The sequence below is a fragment of the Idiotropiscis lumnitzeri genome, chromosome 2, assembly GCF_059441095.1.
Source record: "Idiotropiscis lumnitzeri isolate Australia: NSW breed Sydney's pygmy pipehorse chromosome 2, RoL_Ilum_1.0, whole genome shotgun sequence".
Classification (NCBI taxonomy): domain Eukaryota; kingdom Metazoa; phylum Chordata; class Actinopteri; order Syngnathiformes; family Syngnathidae; genus Idiotropiscis; species Idiotropiscis lumnitzeri.
The window spans coordinates 19,357,231-19,378,025 of NC_142392.1; the positions used below are offsets into that span (position 1 = coordinate 19,357,231).

Here is a 20,795-nt window from a genome sequence, read left to right on the forward strand (position 1 = left end):
GCTTTCGGTGTCCAGCTTCACCTGCCAAAATCCATGCGTTGCATCTAATTTGCTAACGTACTTAGCACCTGCCATGTCACTCAGGATTTCTTCACGCTTGGGAATCTGATAATGTTCTCTTTTAATGTTTTCATTCAGATCTTTGGGGTCGAGGCAAACACGTAACTCTGGGAAGTTCCTCTTTTTAACACACATGATGGAATTTACCCAGTCGGTGGGTTCTTCCACTTTCTCTATGACTCCGATCGGTGTCATTCTGTTCAGTTCCTTTTTTAATCTCTCTTTGAGAGGGGCTGGAACTCTTCTGGGGGCATGTACTACAGGTTCAGCATCTTCCTTGCGCTGTATTTTATAAGTGTAAGGTAGCGTACCTTGTCCTTTGAAGACAGAAAAGTATTTGTTCACAATACTCTTACTACCTTCACTCTTCAACATTTTGTTGTTCTTATTGACATCCTTGCTGTTGATTTGGTAAATTTCTTTTACCAGTCCAAGCTCTTCAGATGTCTTGTCTCCAAGGATTGACTCCAGTCCACTTGGCACAATTGTGAACGTTAACTTGTGTTGTCTTCCCTTTGCTGTCACTTTTAGCCTCCAACATCCCTTTGTTTTTATTGGCTGATTGTCGTAGGTTTTCAATTTCACGGGCTTGTCTGTGACTCTTTCCGGTTTCTCTTCAAGTGATTTCAAGTCTTTTTCATTAATTTTGTTTGCTTTTGCTCCTGTGTCAATTTTAAAAGTAACTAGTGTCCCATTGACAGGCAGTGGTGCAATCCATTTATCTTCTTTTACTGCATTAACAGCATGCTCTGGGTCTCCTATAGTTTGTTGTTGCACATCGCTTTCGTCATATGACACGATTTTTGTGATGTCCTGTGCTTTTAATGTTTGGTGGAGTCTATGACTTGTCTTGCAGGGCTTGGGCAACTTCCTGGTTCTACGCCCAGGCACGCCCCTGCAATTTCTGGCGCCGGCCCCTGTGCACCTGCAGCTCATCAGCAACAGCATAAAAGATCAGCGCAGCCAGGAGTCAGGTGCCGGATTATCCCGTTATACCCGTGGTACTTTGGCCGCAGTTGCACGACACAGATTGGCATTGTTGGCGCTGTCCTTGGTGCTCGTAATAACTCCGTTCTCTTATGTGCTTCCTCAAGCCTTCTTCCTGCCCGCCCAAGCCCGTGACACCACCGCCTTCCCGAGAAGACCAGACCGCGTCTCTCACCTCATCGCCCGACCTGCGCCCTCCGGACCCGCTGCCTGCGCTTGCTTCCCGCCGCGTCTACCGCCCCCTCGCCTGCCCTGCAGAACTCCGGACCCGCTTCCGCACAAATAAAATCCCATCTCATATCCAGGTTGCTCTTGGGTTCCTTTTCTCTCTCCATTACGGTTCCTCAACCCGTGACAGAATAATCCGGCCAATACAATGGACCCAGCGACCCCGGATCCCCTCAAAGAAGCCCTATCTATCCAAGGTAGGCAGCTCGGCCGCCACGAAAAAATGTTTCACGAGCTTATGGAATCGGTCCAAAATCTACACCATAAGATCACGCACCTCTCCACCCAGGTCCTATCTCTCTCTCCCTCCACCCATCCTCCCGTAAACACTCCCCCGGTCCCTTCTGCTTCCGCAATGCCCGCTCTTGGCAGCAAGGAACCTTTTGTTCCTACTCCCGAGCCGTTTACCGGGGATCTAGGATCATGTAGTCAGTTTCTCCTGAATTCTTCGTTAGTTTTTGACTTACAACCGCTAAGCTACCCCTCTGATCGATCCAAAATAGCCTTTATGGTTAACCTGTTACGCGGAAGAGCCGCAAAATGGGCTACGGCGCTGTGGGAGGCGTCTTCGCCAGTGATGTCCTCTTATGCAGATTTTTGCCAGGAACTAAGGAGGGTTTTCGATCACCCAGTCAAAGGACGCGAAGCGACCCGCAGATTGCTAGCCCTTCGGCAGGGAACACAATCCGTAGCGGATTACTCCATCGAGTTTCGAATCCTGGCGAACGAGTGTGGATGGAACGAGCCCGCTCTGAGAGGTATTTTTGTGAATGGTTTGACCGAACGATTAAAGGATGGGCTGGCGGTCCGTGACGAGCCCACCTCCCTCGAGGAGTTGGTCTCACTATCCATAAAAATTGACAATCGGCTGAGAGTGAGAAGCGCAGAAAAATCGCGGAGGGGGGACGGAAAAGCCGTTCCGCCTGTCTATCATTCTGAGCCGTCATCACCCGGCCAATTTCTGCCCTCTGCTCGCCAGGAGGAGCCTATGCAACTGGGAAGGACTGGTCTGGACGCTCAGGAACGCCATAGACGTTTGACTAATCGCTTGTGTATTTATTGTGGAAACCCCGGACATTATCTTGCTGCCTGTCCATCTAGGCCAAAAGATGGGGCTTGCCAATGAAGGAGAGCACATTGGTGAGCCAAATTGCATCTCTTCCCCTCGCATGTCTGTTCCCTCCAGTATCTTATGGCAAAGCAAATCCTTCTCAATCCCTGTTTTAATCGACTCCGGAGCAGATGGCAACTTCATAGATCAAGCCCTGGCTAAACAGTTGGGGGTTTCTTGGGAACCCCTTACTTCCCCTCGAAGAGTGGTGGCCCTGGATGGACATCTCATTTCCTTGGTCTCCCAGCAAACTATACCATTTACACTCATCATCTCAGGTAACCACAGAGAAACCATTCAGCTGTACCTCATCAATTCACCCCATGTTCCCCTAGTGCTGGGGTTCCCCTGGCTCCAAAAACACAACCCCTCCATCGACTGGAGAAACTGCTCCATTACCAGCTGGAGTGTTTTTTGCCACTCGCAGTGCCTGTTGTCCGCTGACCCGGCTCCCCGATCTTCCCCTCCGGCTACGACTCCTCCGGATCTTTCCTCTGTGCCCTCCAACTATCATGACCTCTCCCGGGTGTTCAGTAAGGACCTCGCTCTCACCTTGCTTCCTCACCGCCCTTACGACTGCGCCATTGACCTTCTCCCTGGAGCTTCCCTCCCCACCAGCCGACTGTACAACATCTCCCGTCCAGAGAGGGATGCCATGGAGACGTACATTCGAGATTCCCTCGCCTCCGGTCTCATTCGGCCCTCTTCCTCACCCCTCGGGGCAGGATTCTTCTTCGTTAAGAAGAAAGATTCCTCACTCCGCCCCTGTATAGACTTCAAGGGCGTAAATGATATCACAGTTAAAAATAAGTCCTCGTTTCCACTCATCGATCCGTCATTTGAACCTCTCTGCGAGGCCCAGGTCTTCTCCAAACTGGATCTCAGAAACGCCTATCATTTGGTCCGGATTAAAGAGGGTGATGAGCGGAAAACGGCATTCAACACTCCCTTGGGTCATTTTGGCCTTTTGGCCTCACAAACGCCCCTGCGGTGTTCCAAGCCCTCATGAATGACATCCTGAGAGACATGTTGAACCGGTTTGTTTTTGTCTACCTAGATCAGGGGTGGGCAATTATTTTTTCCATGGGGCCACATAAGAAACATAAAATATTGTGGAGGGCCGGGCCAAAAGGCTGAACTCAATTCTGCATAATATTAATTGTATTTCTTTTTTAAAAAGCAGTAAATAGCACTGTTTTGACAAGCTGGCAAGAGTATATATTAAAGTTAAGCAATGAAACTAAATACCAAATAAACTGAAAAAATGAGGTTGCCTTACAAAAATTTATTCATTCAAATTTCTCAACACAATGGTAGACAAAATATTAACATTTTTTACTATTTGTGACTCATATTAGTATAAACATATTCTGTCACATTCACTTCAAAACACATTTTGAGTTCCATATACTGTTGGATAGTTGTGTAAAGGTTCTGAGCATTTTAAAGACATCACAATATTGTCTTTTTGCACCAAACATTTAGCAAGATACAACATATTGACTGTCACTGAACTGTGATTTTGAGAAAAAGTGTCCCAGTTCATTGTTATCTGGTGCCTTACAGTAACATGCCTACATTTGTGGTCTAACTGCCTCATTTGGTGTTTCAATGTTCATTTTTCTTGTTCAGTGAGAACCAATCAGTCAGAACCAAGACTGGTCACTTCTGTGAGCTCCAGTCCCTTCATAGTTTCATAAAGAGAATTACTTCCCATATCTAAATTAGGCCATTTAAAAATACATGACTTTTTTAAAATTTATTTCAATGTATATTTAAGCTTGCTTATGTAATAATACAATATTTATTCAATTATTTTAATGTGTAAAATTATCAACAATTTAAACCTTTTTATTTCACACTTGAATGTTTCTTAACATATTTGTTCATTTGAATATGTATGTAATTTAAATTATTCCATCCATCCAGCCATTTTCTGCCGCTCATCCGGGGTCGGGTTATTGAATTAATTTAATACTTAAGTATTTTTTATATTTCAATATTTATTTCAATATTAGGACTCTTCTCAATGAGTTCAATATTTATAAAATGTTTCTATATTTGTTATTAATTGAATTAAGTCTGTATGTGGTTTCCAATGTTAATATTTCCCTATTTCATTATATAACTAATCCAATGTATAAAAAATATAATATAGCATAAAAAAAAAATATTTGGTATATTTGACAAATGATTTAAGTTTTTCCGAAGTGAGATTCTGCTTAACAACAAACCCCAAACGCTTGATAGAGCTCAACCTAGAAAGTGTATTTAGCCAGTCAGAAATTTATTCAGAAAGTGTAATATTAAATGTATGTGAGGGGATATTTGAAGAGTTTGAGTTTTGTTCAATGGACCATTCATATACGAGCCAGCCAAACACAGCGAGAAAACCAGCACTGACTCCAGTCGCCATCAAGTTGCCAAGTCCTGACATTCCAAAACCTTTGAGAGAAACTGAGACTATTCGCGTTTCTCTTTCTTGTTCTTTTTATCGTTCAACTTCTACATCTGTTTTTCACCTTTTCACGCAGCGTAATGAAAGCCAGTTGAGCAAGTGGAACAAGTGATTTTATTGATGATTGTGGAAGGCAACGATTTCATAAGCACCGTTTCTTCTCACACCTTTTCCATTAAATTCGATTAAAAAGACAACTGAAAAGCATAACGTAAACAAATGTTATTCCAGGCAAAGGCAATTAATTTTATTTACATGTTTGATGTAAACACAAAAAAAATCATCACTCAGACACAATGGTTATTCTGGCACTCATCCCATTGGCTGAATGTCAATAAAAGAGCTTTGCAAAATTACATTTTTCAAAATCACATTTACATCTTACCACAAAGAGTCAGTTCCTTCAGTTTTTTTTGTCTTTTTTTTAAGCTTCAAGGATCGCTGCAATTCTCACCAGCACAATTGTGTCTCTCAGCACCCGTTTTAGAAAAGAATTTTTTAGCACAAACGCTGCAACTGAATGGCTTGTCTCCACTGTGTGTTCTTGTGTGACTTGTTAAATATGATTTGAGAGAAAAGCTTTTACCACAAACCAAACAGGAAAATGGTTTTTCTCCAGTGTGTGTTCTTGTGTGATTTATTAAATCAGACTTTCGAGAGCAACTCTTGCCACAAACTGAGCAGGAAAAAGGGTTTTCTCCACTGTGTTTTCGTGTGTGTTCTGTTAAACTTGCCTTTCGAGAGAAGCATTTTCCACAAACTGAGCATGAAAAAGGGTTTTCTCCAGTGTGTAATCGTGTATGTGTTTTTAAATTCCACTTAAAAGAAAAGCTTTTGCCACAAACTGAGCAAGAAAAAGGGTTTTCTCCAGTGTGTGTTCTTGAGTGAATTATTAAATGAGAGCTTCGAGAGAAACTCTTGCCACAAACTGAGCAGGAAAAAGGTTTTTCTCCACTGTGTGTTCTTGCGTGGCTTGTTAAATGTGTCTTTTGAGAGAAGCTTTTTCCACAAACTGAGCATGAAAAAGGTTTTTCTCCAGTGTGTGTTCTTGTGTGATTTGTTAAAAATGACTTTACATTAAAGCTTTTGCCACAAACTGAGCAGGAAAAAGGTTTTTCTCCACTGTGGTTTCTTGCGTGGCTTGTTAAATGCGACTTTTGAGAGAAGCTTTTTCCACAAACTGAGCATGAAAAAGGTTTTTCTCCAGTGTGTGTTCTTGTGTGATATGTTAAACTCGAATTATGAGAGAAGCATTTTCCACAAACTGAGCAGGAAAAAGATTTTTCAACACTGTGTCTTCTTGCGTGGATTTTTAATTGAAACTTTTGAGAGAAACTCTTGCCACAAACTGAGCAAGAAAAAGGTTTTTCTCCAGTGTGTATTCTTGTGTGGCTCGTTAAATTTGCCTTATGAGAGAATCCTTTGCCACAAACTGAGCAAGAAAACGTTTTTTCTCCACTGTGCGTTCCTGTGTGCCTTACTAAATGAGACTTCCGAGAGAAGCTTTTGCCACAAACCGAGCAGGAAAAAGGTTTTTCACCACTGTGTGTTTTTCTGTGCCCTTTTAAAGACAGCTTTGAAGTGAATGAGTCAGTGTGGCATGCACCTTTGGCTTGCCCATCATAATCATAATCATCATTAGTATCATCATCATTGTCATGGGCGTCTGATAATGTGTCCTCATTTTGTGCTTGTGATGGCCCCCAGTGGTCTTCATCAACTTCTGTTGTCACGTGATGACTTGAGCTGCTGCTTGTAGGCTCCGCCCCTCTGTTGTCCTCACTCTCATCCTTGTTTTCATCTTCAGTCTTAAAAGGGACAACGTTCACTGGTGACTTGTTGATCTCCTCCTCCTCCTCCTCCTTTTTGATGTGAGTCAAGTCTGGCTCTTCTTTCACAGAACAGAGATCGTTTTCACAGACGTCTGCAGGACACAAAAAGACAAACACAAATTTGGTTTGGTCAAGTCAAAGCTCAGGCGGCGACTTTGTCTTATATTGTTTCTACCATGCTACCTTGACTTATGCCTGCCGCACACGGAGCAATGCGTGCGACCCCAACTTGGACCGGACCATGGGGGCATTTCACAAAATTACGTCCGACGATGTAAACCTCCCTTTAGCAGCACAACAACAGTGATAAACGAGCTATTAAAAAGGAAGCACGTTGCGGCTAATGCCGATTACATTCCTGACATAGTCACAGATGTTTCTGGAAGCTAAGCGAAGTTAGCACACACAGGCTATTGTGTGCGTCTGATGGAACACCTGTTGTGGGACCCTAACATATTGATGCAGACCACTGGGACCATCGCAACATAATGTCATTGATAAAATAGGAATCCTTCAAGCGAAATATGTTTTCAAGTATTTCATTTTGCATTTATGGATAGTTTCATCGTGGGTACTTTTTGCTTCCATTATAATCTGGATCCCTAAAAGAATTAAAGGGGCCCTGGCATCAGAGTCGCTATTTATTGTATGATTTACGTTTGTTTTTTTTTTACCCAAAATGATATTTATCCTGCGAGTAAGTTCCGACATTACCCTTTTTATTTTTATAAAATTTAGGTTTTGAAATAAATTTTAAAACAAAATTACGTTTGAAGAGTAAAAGTTCTTACACATAAGCATTAAGCAACAACACTTTCACTCTGACTTTCATGTTGACATATTTGAATAATGACTGTATATTTTAAAGTTATCCAATATGTATTCAAATTCGACGAAAGATACACCAAAATATTATGAGTTCACTGAATTATTTTGTAACTGCAATGATGCTTAACAGCCAGAGGGTGTCAGTAATGAGTAACAAAGTAACACAAGACCTCCCACTGTTACGTCATCATTGTCTTTTGCATACATTATCAAGAACTATGAGTTGCAGTCGAGATGCAAACCACCTGGGCTAGAGGAACTTTATTACCAGGAACTAAATGTTGGTGGAAAAGGGGGTTGTGACGTTCTCCCTTTTTAAGCCCATAGTAAGCCAAAGATGCAGATGCATTCCTTGCAGCATGCACTTGTTCACTGATGAGATCCGTGAAACCTCGGATGGATGCATTCAATGTATTTTAAATGTTTGGATGGGGTGAAACTACGCACACGTGCACAAAACAGTGCAGGGCCACCCGAGGTTCATTGACTCTCACCCGACCAAGCCAGTACAAAGTTCATAAATAAAAAAGACTGATACGTACTTCATTTTTAAAAAGAAAAAGTTAATATTTTGTGTTTTATCCACTAAAATTCATCAACCGCCATTGATGTTTTCGCCGCAGTGTGCACATATTTTAGATTCAAGCAGAATTCCTTCCGTAAGGAATTGCTTGAACAAAATATAAAAACCAGAAAATGTTATTTTGTTATTTTAAATGTAAATTTTATACTGGAAAAAACATGGAGTTAACCCCCCACTATTGTTTTTTCTTTGGCATTTATTTCCTGCACTGATTTTATTTGGCATCAACAAATGTTCAGCAGATCTGCAAATAAAAGGCAAGATTAAAAAATAAAACACCAATAACCTTGAACGATTTCCCCAAACAACTTAATGTTGTGATGCATATTTTTAACGATAGAAAGTCGTTCTTTACAAAGCAAATGAGAGTAAAACGTGTACAAACCTGCTTTGAGTGGCACAACACGAGGCTGGTTGCAAACTTCGTCCAGCAGTTGAAGATGTTGCTCGTTCTCTTCTTTTATTCCACAAAGTTCCTCTTTGTACTTGGGTGTCGTTCTTTCACACATTTTCAAATGATAATTCCAAAAAATCCGCACTCGATCTCTGGTTGGCGATGAGTCATGTGCCTCTTTTCGTTAGCGGCTAGCAAGCTAACAAGCTAAGCTAACAAGCTAAGCTAACTACGCCGAAAAGCATCAACGCGCGAAGATGAGGTTATCGGGACACAAAGACTTAATGAATTATGTCGTAGTCCTTTAGAGTAGCACTGGACATCCTGTGAGAAAATTACAGTCGGTTCCACACTAAATCAGAAAAAATTAGCGGTGGACTGCTTTTGTTCCGGTGTGGAGGGGTCGGTGGATGTGGTCGAGGTCCTTCGTAAACTGCGCGCTTGCTTATGACGTCATGCTTTAAGCACGTATTTTTCAAATATATTTCTTTGCCTCTGTGTTTGTTTTTACACCTAGCTGTTCTCTTTTAATATATATTCTATGTAATATTTTAATTCGGTTGATAACAAAATGTAACAAAATAATTAAAATAACGCCACAAAAGCGAGTCAGCTCCGACGTCACTTCCGCCTATTTCCCGAGAAGCCGCTGCTGGAACAGCAGTGGGACGTTTACGTTTCTCCTACCGAACTTGCAACAATGCTGTGGTTCACTCGGGCTGCAAGATTCTATGAATATAATGTCTGCATATACTAGCAGTGCTTCTCAATTATTTCACACCCGCCCCTATTAAGAAGAAAGAAGATTCGCTCCCCCCCACCACCATTTTTTTCTGTCTGATGTTAGATTGTCAAGAAAATATCCCTTAACTAAGCTAAATTAATAAGAAATATAATTTTGAGAAATATTATTGTGTGGATCTCGAAACTCAGTACTCTGTTGTGCAAATATTGATGAGATGACAAATATTTGTCATGTTATTGTTGGAGTTGAGTCACCGTGGAAATGAGAAGTAGTTAGTAAATCAACCTTTAAAAGCCAGGGCACACCTGCCAGAGGCATTGGTCGGCAGCCTGTCGTATAGAAATTTTCCACCATAACACAACCAGACGTCTGCACAGGAAAGCGGGGGTCCTGCTGGAAGAGACACATTCGTTTCACACCAATCCCACGGTATTTGTCCAATTGTGTGCCCTGCTCCATTCAACTTCAAACACGTAAAATTTTGCTTGGCCACCTCATTATCAAACCCTTGAATTCTCTAAATCAATTGTGTGATTGAATAATTTCGCATATATACCAACCTCGGGGTCTTGTTCACAATTTTTATAAAACAATATCACCTGTGTGTCTGTCAACCTATCCGAGCTGTCCTCCCGTTCCTCGTACATGACCGTCTGGCTGCAGTGGTACTGTAACATCACAATTTTTGTCTCCCCTCCGTCTGTCTGAAAAACAGTCTCATACATGAGAAGCAAACATACTAGAAGCGTAGAAAGCAAGCCTGTCATCCAGAAATAATCAGAAAAAGGACAGCCGTGTCCATTTTTATGTTTGATTTGTATGTGTTTCAATTGGTCAGTATCTGCCCCTCTCTTGACCTGCCCATCCGGGCGGTCAACCTTCAGGCTCACCATATTGGGGAAAGAACTCCGGTGCGGGTCGAAGTTGTGAGTAATAGAACCACTTACGACCTTTTGTATCTAATTGCACCGTACTTTCATTTGATAAATGCTTTCTGTTTAATTAATGTTTAACATACTTTAGTAAATATGAACCTGCTAAATTAAATAATTGCCCTTCTCTCCCGTAAGTGTTTACAATAATGCCAGCAATCGTTATACAATCCTTCAAAATATGCATGCTAAATAATCGCAATAATACCATAATTAATTGTATTCAGTCACCTTTTTCAATTTGTTTGTGAAGCTTGTATCAGTCACTTGAATAATATATTTTAATTAACGTAAACCCACCAAATATTATATCTATTTCAATTCTCAGACTGTTGTTATAGCTTTCTTCGAATGTAATCTAGACCGTGTCATCCTCACAGGCATTGGCCCCAGAAACAATTCTCCAACGTATACATTTAGTTTTGCTGATAATCACCACAATTCAGCAGTGTTGGTTCGCAATAATGTCCGAATGATATCCAGCTAATATGGCACAATATTAGAATTTGACTTCGCAACATGGGTAAATCATTCCTGAATTAAATAAAATTTAGTTCACTGAGTTCAAATATCTAACTGTGTTTAGAGATTACAAATTAAGCCTCGATCTAACGCTCCAATTTGGACTGTTTTTTGACAAATTTTTAAAGCAACCCAAATGAAATAGTAACCATTTATGCTTAAAATATCCCAAAACTATAATAACGCAGATACCAAATTAAACCTTTTTTTTTTTCTTTTTTAACGGGAAGAATAGGTGTTCTCCAAGACATAGACAGCTCCAAAGACTGCTGCAGTCTTCACCTCCTATTGTCTCCCGAATGCTTCAATCCACCTACAGGCCGTGCCCACACTGATTCTGTCAACTGGGGAGGGTGTAGAGACAGTAAAAACAATACACACACACCGAATTACCTCTTCCGAGTGACCCGTCTTGTGAAATTCTGGATGTTGCCAAAACCGAAGAATTTGTAGTGGGGGTTAAAATATGACATTCTGATAGTGACGCGGAGTATTCAACAACTCTGGGGCCTAGATCTTTTGTATGATGATGTGCATCGATATTCAATGTGATTTGTGGCTCGGCGAAAGTAAAAAATTCTTAGCATTTCCGCTGCTCAGGGACAAGGCAGGCGTACGAGGCAACGCCGGTAGACATAACAAATATATAATCCTAATGGAAGATCTACTCCTGACTAAATTTAGATGAATGCATTTTGATAAACCAAACCATGTGTGACCACATGTACAATGTAATGTCAATTGGTGAATTGAATGGGTGGAGGTTGCTACACCACTCAGACCAGAGCAGGAACAGGGCATACCACCGCGGTAGGATGGAGAACCAGGTTTCGGAGCTGCCCTCAGATGTTTCAGTTCAGCCAGTGGAATGGAGGAGAGCACCACATATGCTCCGCGGCCCCCTGTCATGGAATGGGGTACCAGCGGGTTGGTGTCAAGAGTGCGTTGGGAGTGGGTAACGGTGGCGCCTCCTGCGCTGTTGGAGCTCTTTGTGACAGGCATGGCACCGGACCAGAGGATGGAAGATTCCAGAAAGTGGCTCGGTATGGACTGCTCACCACCCAGTGACCCCGCAGCAAGAGCACACCCCACTCACAACCCCTGTCTATAACCACCCCTACCTCTGTTACCGCAATCGTTGACCAGCCTGGTACGGACAGCCAGCCTGCTGTGGCGCCACGTCACCCGAACCTTGCCTAGGAGCAGCAGAAGTGGAAGGAACAGGTGCAATGGGACCTGTTTGCGTCAACGGCTGCATTAGCTGCTCCCCTCCCTTTTTTTTATTTAATTTTTTTTCTCTCTTGGCCTCCTTAACCTGCAAGTACAACAATGTTTAGTCACGCTCCTTAATCCAATCCCATATTTTCCTTTTCTGAAGTCGTGCAAAATTATGTACAAAATGTGTTCTACTTGGACCGATTAGCATTTTTCATTGATGGACTATTTCGCCTGATGTCTGCCACCGGAAGAAGCACGCCCTTGTGGACGGCCAACTGGAACAGCTGTGTAATGTTGACATTATTGGATGGGTCACTGCCGGAAGTCTCACTCCATTCACGTCTCGCCCTGGCCACATAGACCAGACCTGTCTCCCCCTTCCCCACCTGAAAGATACAGCAACATCGGCCCCAACAGGGCCAGAAATATCTGATGCACGGCACGGCCAATCTCACCTGAGGTGTCCCCATTCAGCCGGTGACCGTCATGCTGGTCTGTAGGTCTGGCCTCTGCCTCAAGTAAGGACAGTTCCTGACAAGTAAATTTTGTCCCGCATGTAACTCTGTAATCCTGTTTTGAAACAATTCTGATACTGCTTATGATCAATTACAGCATCAATAAGAGTGACTAGTAGCGAGACTGATACCCAATCGCCAGGCTACAATGGGTTAAGTTGTCTGTTATATCCAATCAGACAAGCGTGAGCCCTTGAGTAGAGACTGCTTATAATCAATTACAGTATCAAATAATATAATAGTCACAACTCAGGATCAATTGCTATGACTTATTATTAACTTCAGGATCGCGGATCGTCGGTGACTTACATGGACAGCAAACACTTCACTGCGTTAAACAAGCGGCACATTTTATTTAACCCACAGTATAAAGTGTACAAGCATGCAAGCAAGCAACAATTGTATCTCAGCTCATAGATTACATGCAATACATAAATCTCATTACCGTGTGCTGGAAGGACGGAGAGCCCCGGCGTCCTCAGTAATGCGAGCAAAAAATACGATGCTGGGCGTCCGCGCGTAGAACCCTCAGCCGACTCCACTTACGTTTTGCCTCCGTCACATTCTTATAGCCAATATCGCACACCATCCCCTCCCGCTCGAGTGCGCTTTGATGGTTTGCATGGCCCTTTGCACAACCTTGGCCTTTGCCAATCCTTACTCCCTTTTCGTTATCGGCTGTACCTTTTTGCATGAGTCAGACATTCCTGGTGCTTAGGCCCTGTGCGAATTCCCTCCAATTATTCCCATTCTCATAACACAGACACAGACATCTACTAACGCGTGTATATAGGTATAAAATGGTTATTATGCAGCATTTATGTGGTAAAACAACATTAATAAACCATATTTCACTTCAGTGATGCACAGGAATGACATTACAGCTCGCTCCACAGTCTATTTGAAATTTAACTTGTGTAGTGTCAATTAGCATACCAGCAAAGAGTTGTTTTTCTGGAGTATGTCTGTCTCCAATTTGGTTCACGTTCTCTTTTGTCTCAACGATGTGGGTTATCATCATAATATCTTCATATTCTTTTTTTATCTTGCTCTTGAATTGCATTCACAGCTCTATCATTTTTACCATGTGCATTTTTTGTCTTACACATAGCAGCAAAATGATTATCCTTCCCACATTTTTTACACTTTTTTCCAAAAGCAGGGCACTTCTTTTTATTCCACTCATGCTTCTTGCCACAAAACTTACAGCAAACATCACCTCTGCTTGCTTTTTCTAGTTTGAGTAGATGCACTTCCTCCTCTGACTGCCCTTGCAGTGTTTTACCATTTTCTCGTGACAACTCTGTTGCTCGACAAATCTTCATGCATTTTCCTAATGTCAGATTGTCTTCTCTCAGCAGTCTTTCCCTCAGCGCATTGTCGTTTGTGCCACACACGATTCTATCTTTTATCAATGAGTCTCTCAGCTGCTCAAAATTGCAGGTGCTGGCCAAAACTCTCAATTCAGTAACGTACTTGTCCACATTTTCGCCCGGTGTCTGATCTCTCATGAAGAATCTGTATCTCCCCACAGTCTCCTTTAACTTAGGGTTACAATGTTCGTCGAATTTTCTCATCATCTCCCTCACGGTAGTTCTTGCCGACACAACATCCATCAACAACGTGTTCAACAGTTCTCTACCTTCTTCGCCTATGAGGTAATAAAACAGCTTGCATTTCGTGGATTCCTCCGAGTCCGGTATTGTCAGGTCCACATACAATATGAATTCCTCTTTCCACGCTTTCCACGTCTTCGTCAAATTGTTTGAATCCAAAGCCAGAATCGGCGGCGGTCGCAGTCCTTCCATCGTAGCGACTGTCCGTAGTTAGCTTCCGTGCTAACAAGCTAGCGATCCTTTCAACACTCTCTTCCCGTCGCCAGTTATGACTCACGCGCTGCCACCATGTTTCACTCTGTCCTTTTTCTCATACAGAGTGGACGGTTAAAGCATTGACTTGCTTACTTCACTTTTATTAACTTCTTAACTTTTGCAGTACAGTACGTTACTTCAGTCTGTTGACATAGAGAAAACGTCACTTCCTCCTTCTCTCGTCCGTCACTGTAATCGGCCCCTAAGCAACATAACATAACTAACAATAATATTGTTACAGTAACCATTAAAAAAACGTATAGTCACCATAAAATTATTTTTTTAAAAAACGTATCGTAAACATACTAAAGCTGTTGCTTTATGTTATTTACAAATATTTTTTGTTTAAAATCCCCCTGGCTCTTCTTTTTGTCTTTTCTATATTATGTACGTATTAATAACTGTGTTTGGTTTGCTGATGTTAATAAAGTTTTTTATTTAAACCGTATGAAGTAATATTTATCATCTCATCAATATTTGCAGAACAGAGTACTGAGTTTCGAGATCCTCACAATAATAGTTCTCAAAATCATATTTCTTAGGAATTTAGCTTCGTTAAGGGATATTTTATTGACAAGCTAACATCACTATACAAAGACAAAAAAAATTTGGTGGTGGGGGGGAGCGAATATTTTTCCTCTTGGTAGGGGTGGGCGTGAAATAATTGAGAAGCACTGCTAGTATATGCAGAAATTATATTCATACAATCTTGCAGCCCGAGTGAACCACAGCATTGTTGCAAGTTCGGTCGGAGAAATGGAAACGTCCCACTGCTGTAGCAGCAGCGGCTTCTCGGGGCATAGGCAGAAGTGACGTATGAGCTGACTGGCCAATGTGGCGTTAATTTAGTTATTTTGCAAAAAAAAAAATATCGACCCAATTAAAATATTATATAAAATATATATTAAAATAGAACAGCCAGGGGTAAAACAAACACAGAGTCAAAGAAATATATTTGAAAAATACGTGCTTAAGGCATGACGTCATTACCTAGCGCGCAGCTTCCGAAGGACCTCGACCAGATCCACCGACTCCTCCACACCGGAACAAAAACAGCCACCGCTAAATTCTTCTGATTTAGTGTGGAACTGACTGTAATTTTCTCATAGGATGTCCAGTGCTACTCTAAAGGACTACGACATAATTAATTAAGTCTTTGTGTCCCGATAACCTCATCTTCGCGCGTTGATGCTTTTCGGCGTAGTTAGCTTAGCTTGTTAGCTAGCTAGCCGCTAACAAAAGAGGCACATGACTCTACGTCAAGCAGAGATCGGAATTATTGGAATTATCATTTGAAAATGTGTCAAAGAACGACACCAAAGTACAAAGAGGAACTTTGTGGAATAAAAGAAGAGAACGAGCAACATCTTCAACTGCTGGGCGAAGTTAGGAAGCAGCTTCGTGTTGTGCCACTCGAAGCAGGTTTGTACACGTCTTACTCTCATTTGCTTTGTACAGAACGACTTTCTATCGTTAGAAATATGCATCACAACATTAAGTTGTTTGGGGAAATCGTTCAAGGTTATTGCCGTTTTATTTTTAAATATTGTCTTTTACTTGTCGGTTTGCTGAACATTTGTTTATGCCAAATGAAATCAGTGCAGAAAATAAATGTCAAAGAATAACCAATAGTGGGGGTAAACTCCATGTTTTTCCCAGTATAAAATTTGAGCTCGTTAAAACATTTTACATTTTCTGGGTTTTATATCTTGTTCAAGCAAGTCCTTACGGAAGGAATTCTGCCTGACTCTAAAAAATGTGCACACTGCGGCGAAAACATCAATGGCGGTTGATCAATTTTAGTGGATAAAACACAAAATATTAAGTTATTTTAAAAAATCAAGTACGTATTGGTCTTATTTATTTATTAACTTTGTACTGCCTCGGTCAATAAACCTCGGGTGGCCCAGCACTGTTTTATGCACGTGTGCGTAGTTTCACCCCATCCAAACATTTAAAATACATTGAATGCATCCATCCAGGGTTGCACGGATCTCATCAGTGAACAAGCGCATGCTGCAAGGAATGCATCTGCATCTTTGGCTTACTATGGTGTTAGAATAATATTAAGAGGTTATTATACATTTGCCGTGACGCAGCTTATTTTAATATGTAGTGCATAAAACATGTTGCAGTTTAATAGAGTGAACTATGCTTGAGTGTTTACAGTTTGAGTGTGGCAGGGCGGTGGCACTTCTTCAGAAGTGCCGATGAAGTAAACAACACCGTGATGAGCCCTGATAAGAAGAAGTTGGCCCCAAAGTCTGACGCAAACAGCATCGTGCTGGGTCCTGATAGAAGATGTTGACGACAAAGTCAGCTGCGACCCATGGCGGCACGCCAATGATAAACCAGACTAAACCAGCTTTTGAGAAGACGAACTGTACCACCCTTGAGTGTAATCTGATTTCTTGAAGTGTAATCTGATTTCCCGATGTTATAAAAGGGAATGTGTGAAAAGCATCGGGGAACAGAGGGGAGATAAAGTTGTTAAATAAACTTTGTTAACCTTTCTGTAGCCACTTGGGCTGCATCTCTCTCTCCTTCCAGCTATGAACCCTATATGTCAAATTGGCGAACCTGACATATGGGCTTAAAAAGGGAGAAGGCCACAATCCCCTTTTCGACCAACAAGCCCAGGAACATTTAGTTCCTGGTAATAAAGTTCCTGTGGCCTAGGTGGTTTGCATCTCCCCCACAACTCAAAGTTCTTGATAATGTATGCAAATGACAATGATGACGGAACAATGGGAGGTGTTGTGTTACTTTGTTACTCATTACTGACACCCTTTGGCTGTTAAGCATCATTGCGGTTACAAAATAATTCAGTGAACTCATAATATTTTGGTGTATCTTAGTCGAATTTTAATACATATTGGATAACTTTAAAATATACAGTCATTTTTCAAATTTGTCAACATAAAAGTTAGAGTGAAAGTGTTGCTTAATTTATGTGGAGGGGTTTTGACTCTTCGAACGTTAATTTTGTTTTAAAATGTATTTAGAAACAGAAATTTTATAAAAAAGTAAAAAGGGGAATGTTGGAACGTAATAGCGGGCTAAATGTTATTTTGGGCATAAAAACAAACAAACGTAAATCATGCAATAAATAGCGACTCTGATTCCAGCGCCCCTTTAATTCTTTTTGGTATCCAAAATATAATGGAAGTGAGGTAAATTTCCGCTGTTGATGTGCGGGTCTGGCTCAGCTCCCCTCCGGACAGGTCGCCAGGAAAGGTTGGCTTGGTGATGGAAAAAACTTCTGACACACACCGGTGGTTGGAAGAAGATTTTATTGATCTCAGCTGATGTCAGAAGTTCCCAAAAGAAAAAGGTGTCTCCCTCTCGCGCCTTCCCTTCTTATAGGGAAGACAAACAAAAGACATGAATATCTAATTCTCGCTTGTTGCATAGTCATTTTTATCCTGCTGCCTCTCAACTGCCCCTCAAACTGCCCCCCCCCCGTGGCTGCGGGGCACAGACTCCCCGCCGGTGCGACTTCCCGGCGGCAGACCCCTCTTTTGTAAACACCCTCTTCAGGACGCAGATAACCCCTGTTCAACTTCCTGACCCCCCGTAGATAAGGCTAAAGTCCTGCGCCTCTCAGGGCTGCAATCTACGTGTCAAAAGGGGGGGTCAGGAAGCCCTGGGGGAGTTCAAAGCAACAGTTGTCATGGCCATAAAATAAGTTGTCTATGTCAGACCTTGTGAAAATACACTACAGAAGCAAAAAGTACCCACGATGAAACTATCTCTAAATGCAAAAAGAAATACTTGTAAACATCACTTGAAGGATTCCTATTCTATCAATGACATTATGTTGCGATGGCCCCCAGTGGTCTGCATCAATATGTTAGGGTCCCACAACAGGTGTTCCATCAGACGCACACAATAGCCTGTGTGTGCTAACTTCAGCTCGCTTCCAGAAACGTCTGTGACTATGTCAGGAATGAAATCGGGCATCAGCCGCAACGTGCTTCCTTTTTAAATGCTCGTTTATCACTGTTGTGCTGCTAGGAAAGGGAGGTTTACATCTTAGGACGTAATTTTGTGAAATGTCCCCATGGTCTGGTCCAAATCGGGGTCGCACGCATTGTTCCGTGTGCAGCAGGCACAAGTCAAGGTAGCACGGTAGAAACAATATAAGACAAAGTCGCCGCCTGAGCTTTGACTTGACCAAACAAAATGTGTGTTTGTCTTTGTGTCCTACAGACGTCAGTGAAAACGATCTCCTTTATGTAAAAGAGGAGCCAGACTTGACTCACATCAAAAAGGAGGAGGAGGAGGAGGAGATCAACAAGTCACCAGTGAACGTTATCCCTATAAAGACTGAAGATGAAAACAAGGATGAGAGTGAGGACAAGAGAGGGGCGGAGCCTACGAGCAGCAGTTCAAGTCATCACGTGACAACAGAAGGTGATGAAGACCACTGGGGGCCATCACAAGCACAAAATGAGGACACATCAGATGCTCATGACGATGATGATGATACTAATGATGATGATGATGATGATGGGCAAGCCAAAGGTGAAAGGGCATGTCACACTGACTCATTCACTTCAAAGCTGTCTTTAAAAGGGCACAGAAAAACACACAGTGGTGAAAAATCTTTTTCCTGCTCAGTTTGTGGCAAAAGCTTCTCTCAAAAGTTTGATTTAACAATCCACACAAGAATTCACAGTGGAGAAAAATCTTTTTCATGCTCAGTTTGTGGCAAAAGCTTCTCTCAAAAGGCACAATTAACAAGGCACACAAGAACACACACTGGAGAAAAACCTTTTTCCTGCTCAGTTTGTGGAAAAAGCTTCTCTCAAAAGTCACATTTAACAAGTCACACAAAAACACACAGTGGAGAAAAGCCTTTTTCCTGCTCAGTTTGTGGCAAAAGCTTCTCTCAAAAGGCACAATTAACAAGGCACACAAGAACACACACTGGAGAAAAACCTTTTTCCTGCTCAGTTTGTGGCAAGAGTTTCTCTCATAAGATAAGTTTAACAAAACACACAACAACACACAGTGGTGAAAAACCTATTTCCTGCTCAGTTTGTGGAAAATGCTTCTCAAGAAAGACATATTTAACAGAACACGCAAGAACACACACTGGAGAAAAACCTTTTTCATGCTCAGTTTGTGGAAAAAGCTTCTCTCAAAAGTCACATTTAACAAGTCACACAAAAACACACAGTGGAGAAAAACCTTTTTCCTGCTCAGTTTGTGGCAAAAGCTTTTCTTCAAAGTCAAATTTAATAAAACACACAAGAACACACACTGGAGAAAAACCTTATTCATGCTCCGTTTGTGGAAAATGCTTCTCTCAAAAGTCACATTTAACAAGGCACACAAGAACACACAGTGGAGAAAAACCTTTTTCATGCTCAGTTTGTGGAAAATGCTTCTCTCAAAAGTCACATTTCACAGAACACACAAGAAAACACAGTGGAGAAAACCCTTTTTCCTGCTCAGTTTGTGGCAAGAGTTGCTCTCGAAAGTCTGATTTAATAAATCACACAAGAACACACACTGGAGAAAACCCTTTTTCCTGCTCAGTTTGTGGCAAAAGCTTCTCTTTTAAGACAAATTTAAAAACACATACACGATTACACACTGGAGAAAAACCTTTTTCATGCTCAGTTTGTGGAAAATGCTTCTCTCAAAATTCAAGTTTAACATATCACACAAGAACGCACAGTGGAGAAAAACATTTTTCCTGCTCAGTTTGTGGCAAGAGGTTCTCTCGAAAGTCGCTTTTACGAAGCCACACAAGAACACACAGTGGAGACAAGCCATTCAGTTGCAGCGTTTGCGCTAAAAAATTCTTCACTAAACGTAGTGCTGAGAGACACAATTGTGCTGGTGAGAAAAGCAGCGATCCTTGAAGCTTAAAAAAAAGAAAACAAAAAACTGAAGGAACTGACTCTTAGTGGTAAGATGTAAATGTGATTTTGAATAAAATATGAAAAATGTAATTTTGCAAAGCTCTTTTATTGACATGAAGCCAATGGGATCAGAGCCAGAATTATCAATGTGTTTGTGTGATGATGATCTTTTTTTTTGTGATTTTACATCAAGATGTAAATGAAATTAATTGCCTTTGCCTGGAATAACATTTGTTAACATTATGCTTTTCAGTTTTCTTTTTAAACGTACTTAATGGAAAAGGTGTGAGAACAAACTGCTTATGAAATCGTTGCCTTCCACAATCATCAATAAAATTACGTGTTCTACTTGCTCAACTGGCCTTCATTACGCCGTGAAAAGGTGAAAAACTAAACTCGAAAAAGAACAAGAAAGAGAAACGCAAATAGTCTCAGTTTCTCTCAAAGGTTTTGGAATGTCAGGAGTTGGCAACTTGATGGCGACTGGAGTCAGCGCTGGTTTTCTCGCTGTGTTTGGCTGGCTCGTATATGAATGGTCCATTGAACAAAACTCAAACTCTTCAAATATCCCCTCACATACATTTAATATTTCGCTTTCTGAATAAATTTCTGACTAGCTAAAACCTCTTTCCAGG

At 41.6% G+C, this 20,795-nt stretch overlaps 2 protein-coding genes across 2 annotated transcripts; one reads left to right on the forward strand and one right to left on the reverse strand.

The window, feature by feature from the left end:
- Positions 1–5,005: 5,005 nt before the first annotated feature.
- On the reverse strand, positions 5,006–8,891 carry LOC148341892 (uncharacterized). Its single transcript, XM_088280855.1, has 2 exons — positions 8,473–8,891; positions 5,006–6,768 (listed from the first exon to the last, which is right to left on the reverse strand). Exons 1-2 carry the CDS (start codon positions 8,594–8,596, stop codon positions 5,276–5,278), a joined length of 1,617 nt encoding a protein of 538 aa, XP_088136981.1. The 5' UTR covers positions 8,597–8,891; the 3' UTR covers positions 5,006–5,275.
- Positions 8,892–15,208: 6,317 nt separating this feature from the next.
- Positions 15,209–20,513, forward strand: LOC148341893 (uncharacterized). The gene is made up of 2 exons (XM_088280841.1): positions 15,209–15,706; positions 18,497–20,513. Exons 1-2 carry the CDS (start codon positions 15,583–15,585, stop codon positions 20,158–20,160), a joined length of 1,788 nt encoding a protein of 595 aa, XP_088136967.1. The 5' UTR covers positions 15,209–15,582; the 3' UTR covers positions 20,161–20,513.
- The last annotated feature ends 282 nt before the right edge of the window (positions 20,514–20,795 follow it).

Bases quoted from the DNA above. Each gene is read 5' to 3' on its own strand.
- LOC148341892 (XM_088280855.1), bottom strand. From the start codon at position 8,596: ATGTGTGAAAGAACGACACCCAAGTACAAAGAGGAACTTTGTGGAATA. The intron at 6,769-8,472 runs GTTTGTACACGT...TGTGTCCTGCAG, and splicing joins TGTTGTGCCACTCAAAGCAG to ACGTCTGTGAAAACGATCTC.
- LOC148341893 (XM_088280841.1), top strand. From the start codon at position 15,583: ATGTGTCAAAGAACGACACCAAAGTACAAAGAGGAACTTTGTGGAATA. The intron at 15,707-18,496 runs GTTTGTACACGT...TGTGTCCTACAG, and splicing joins TGTTGTGCCACTCGAAGCAG to ACGTCAGTGAAAACGATCTC.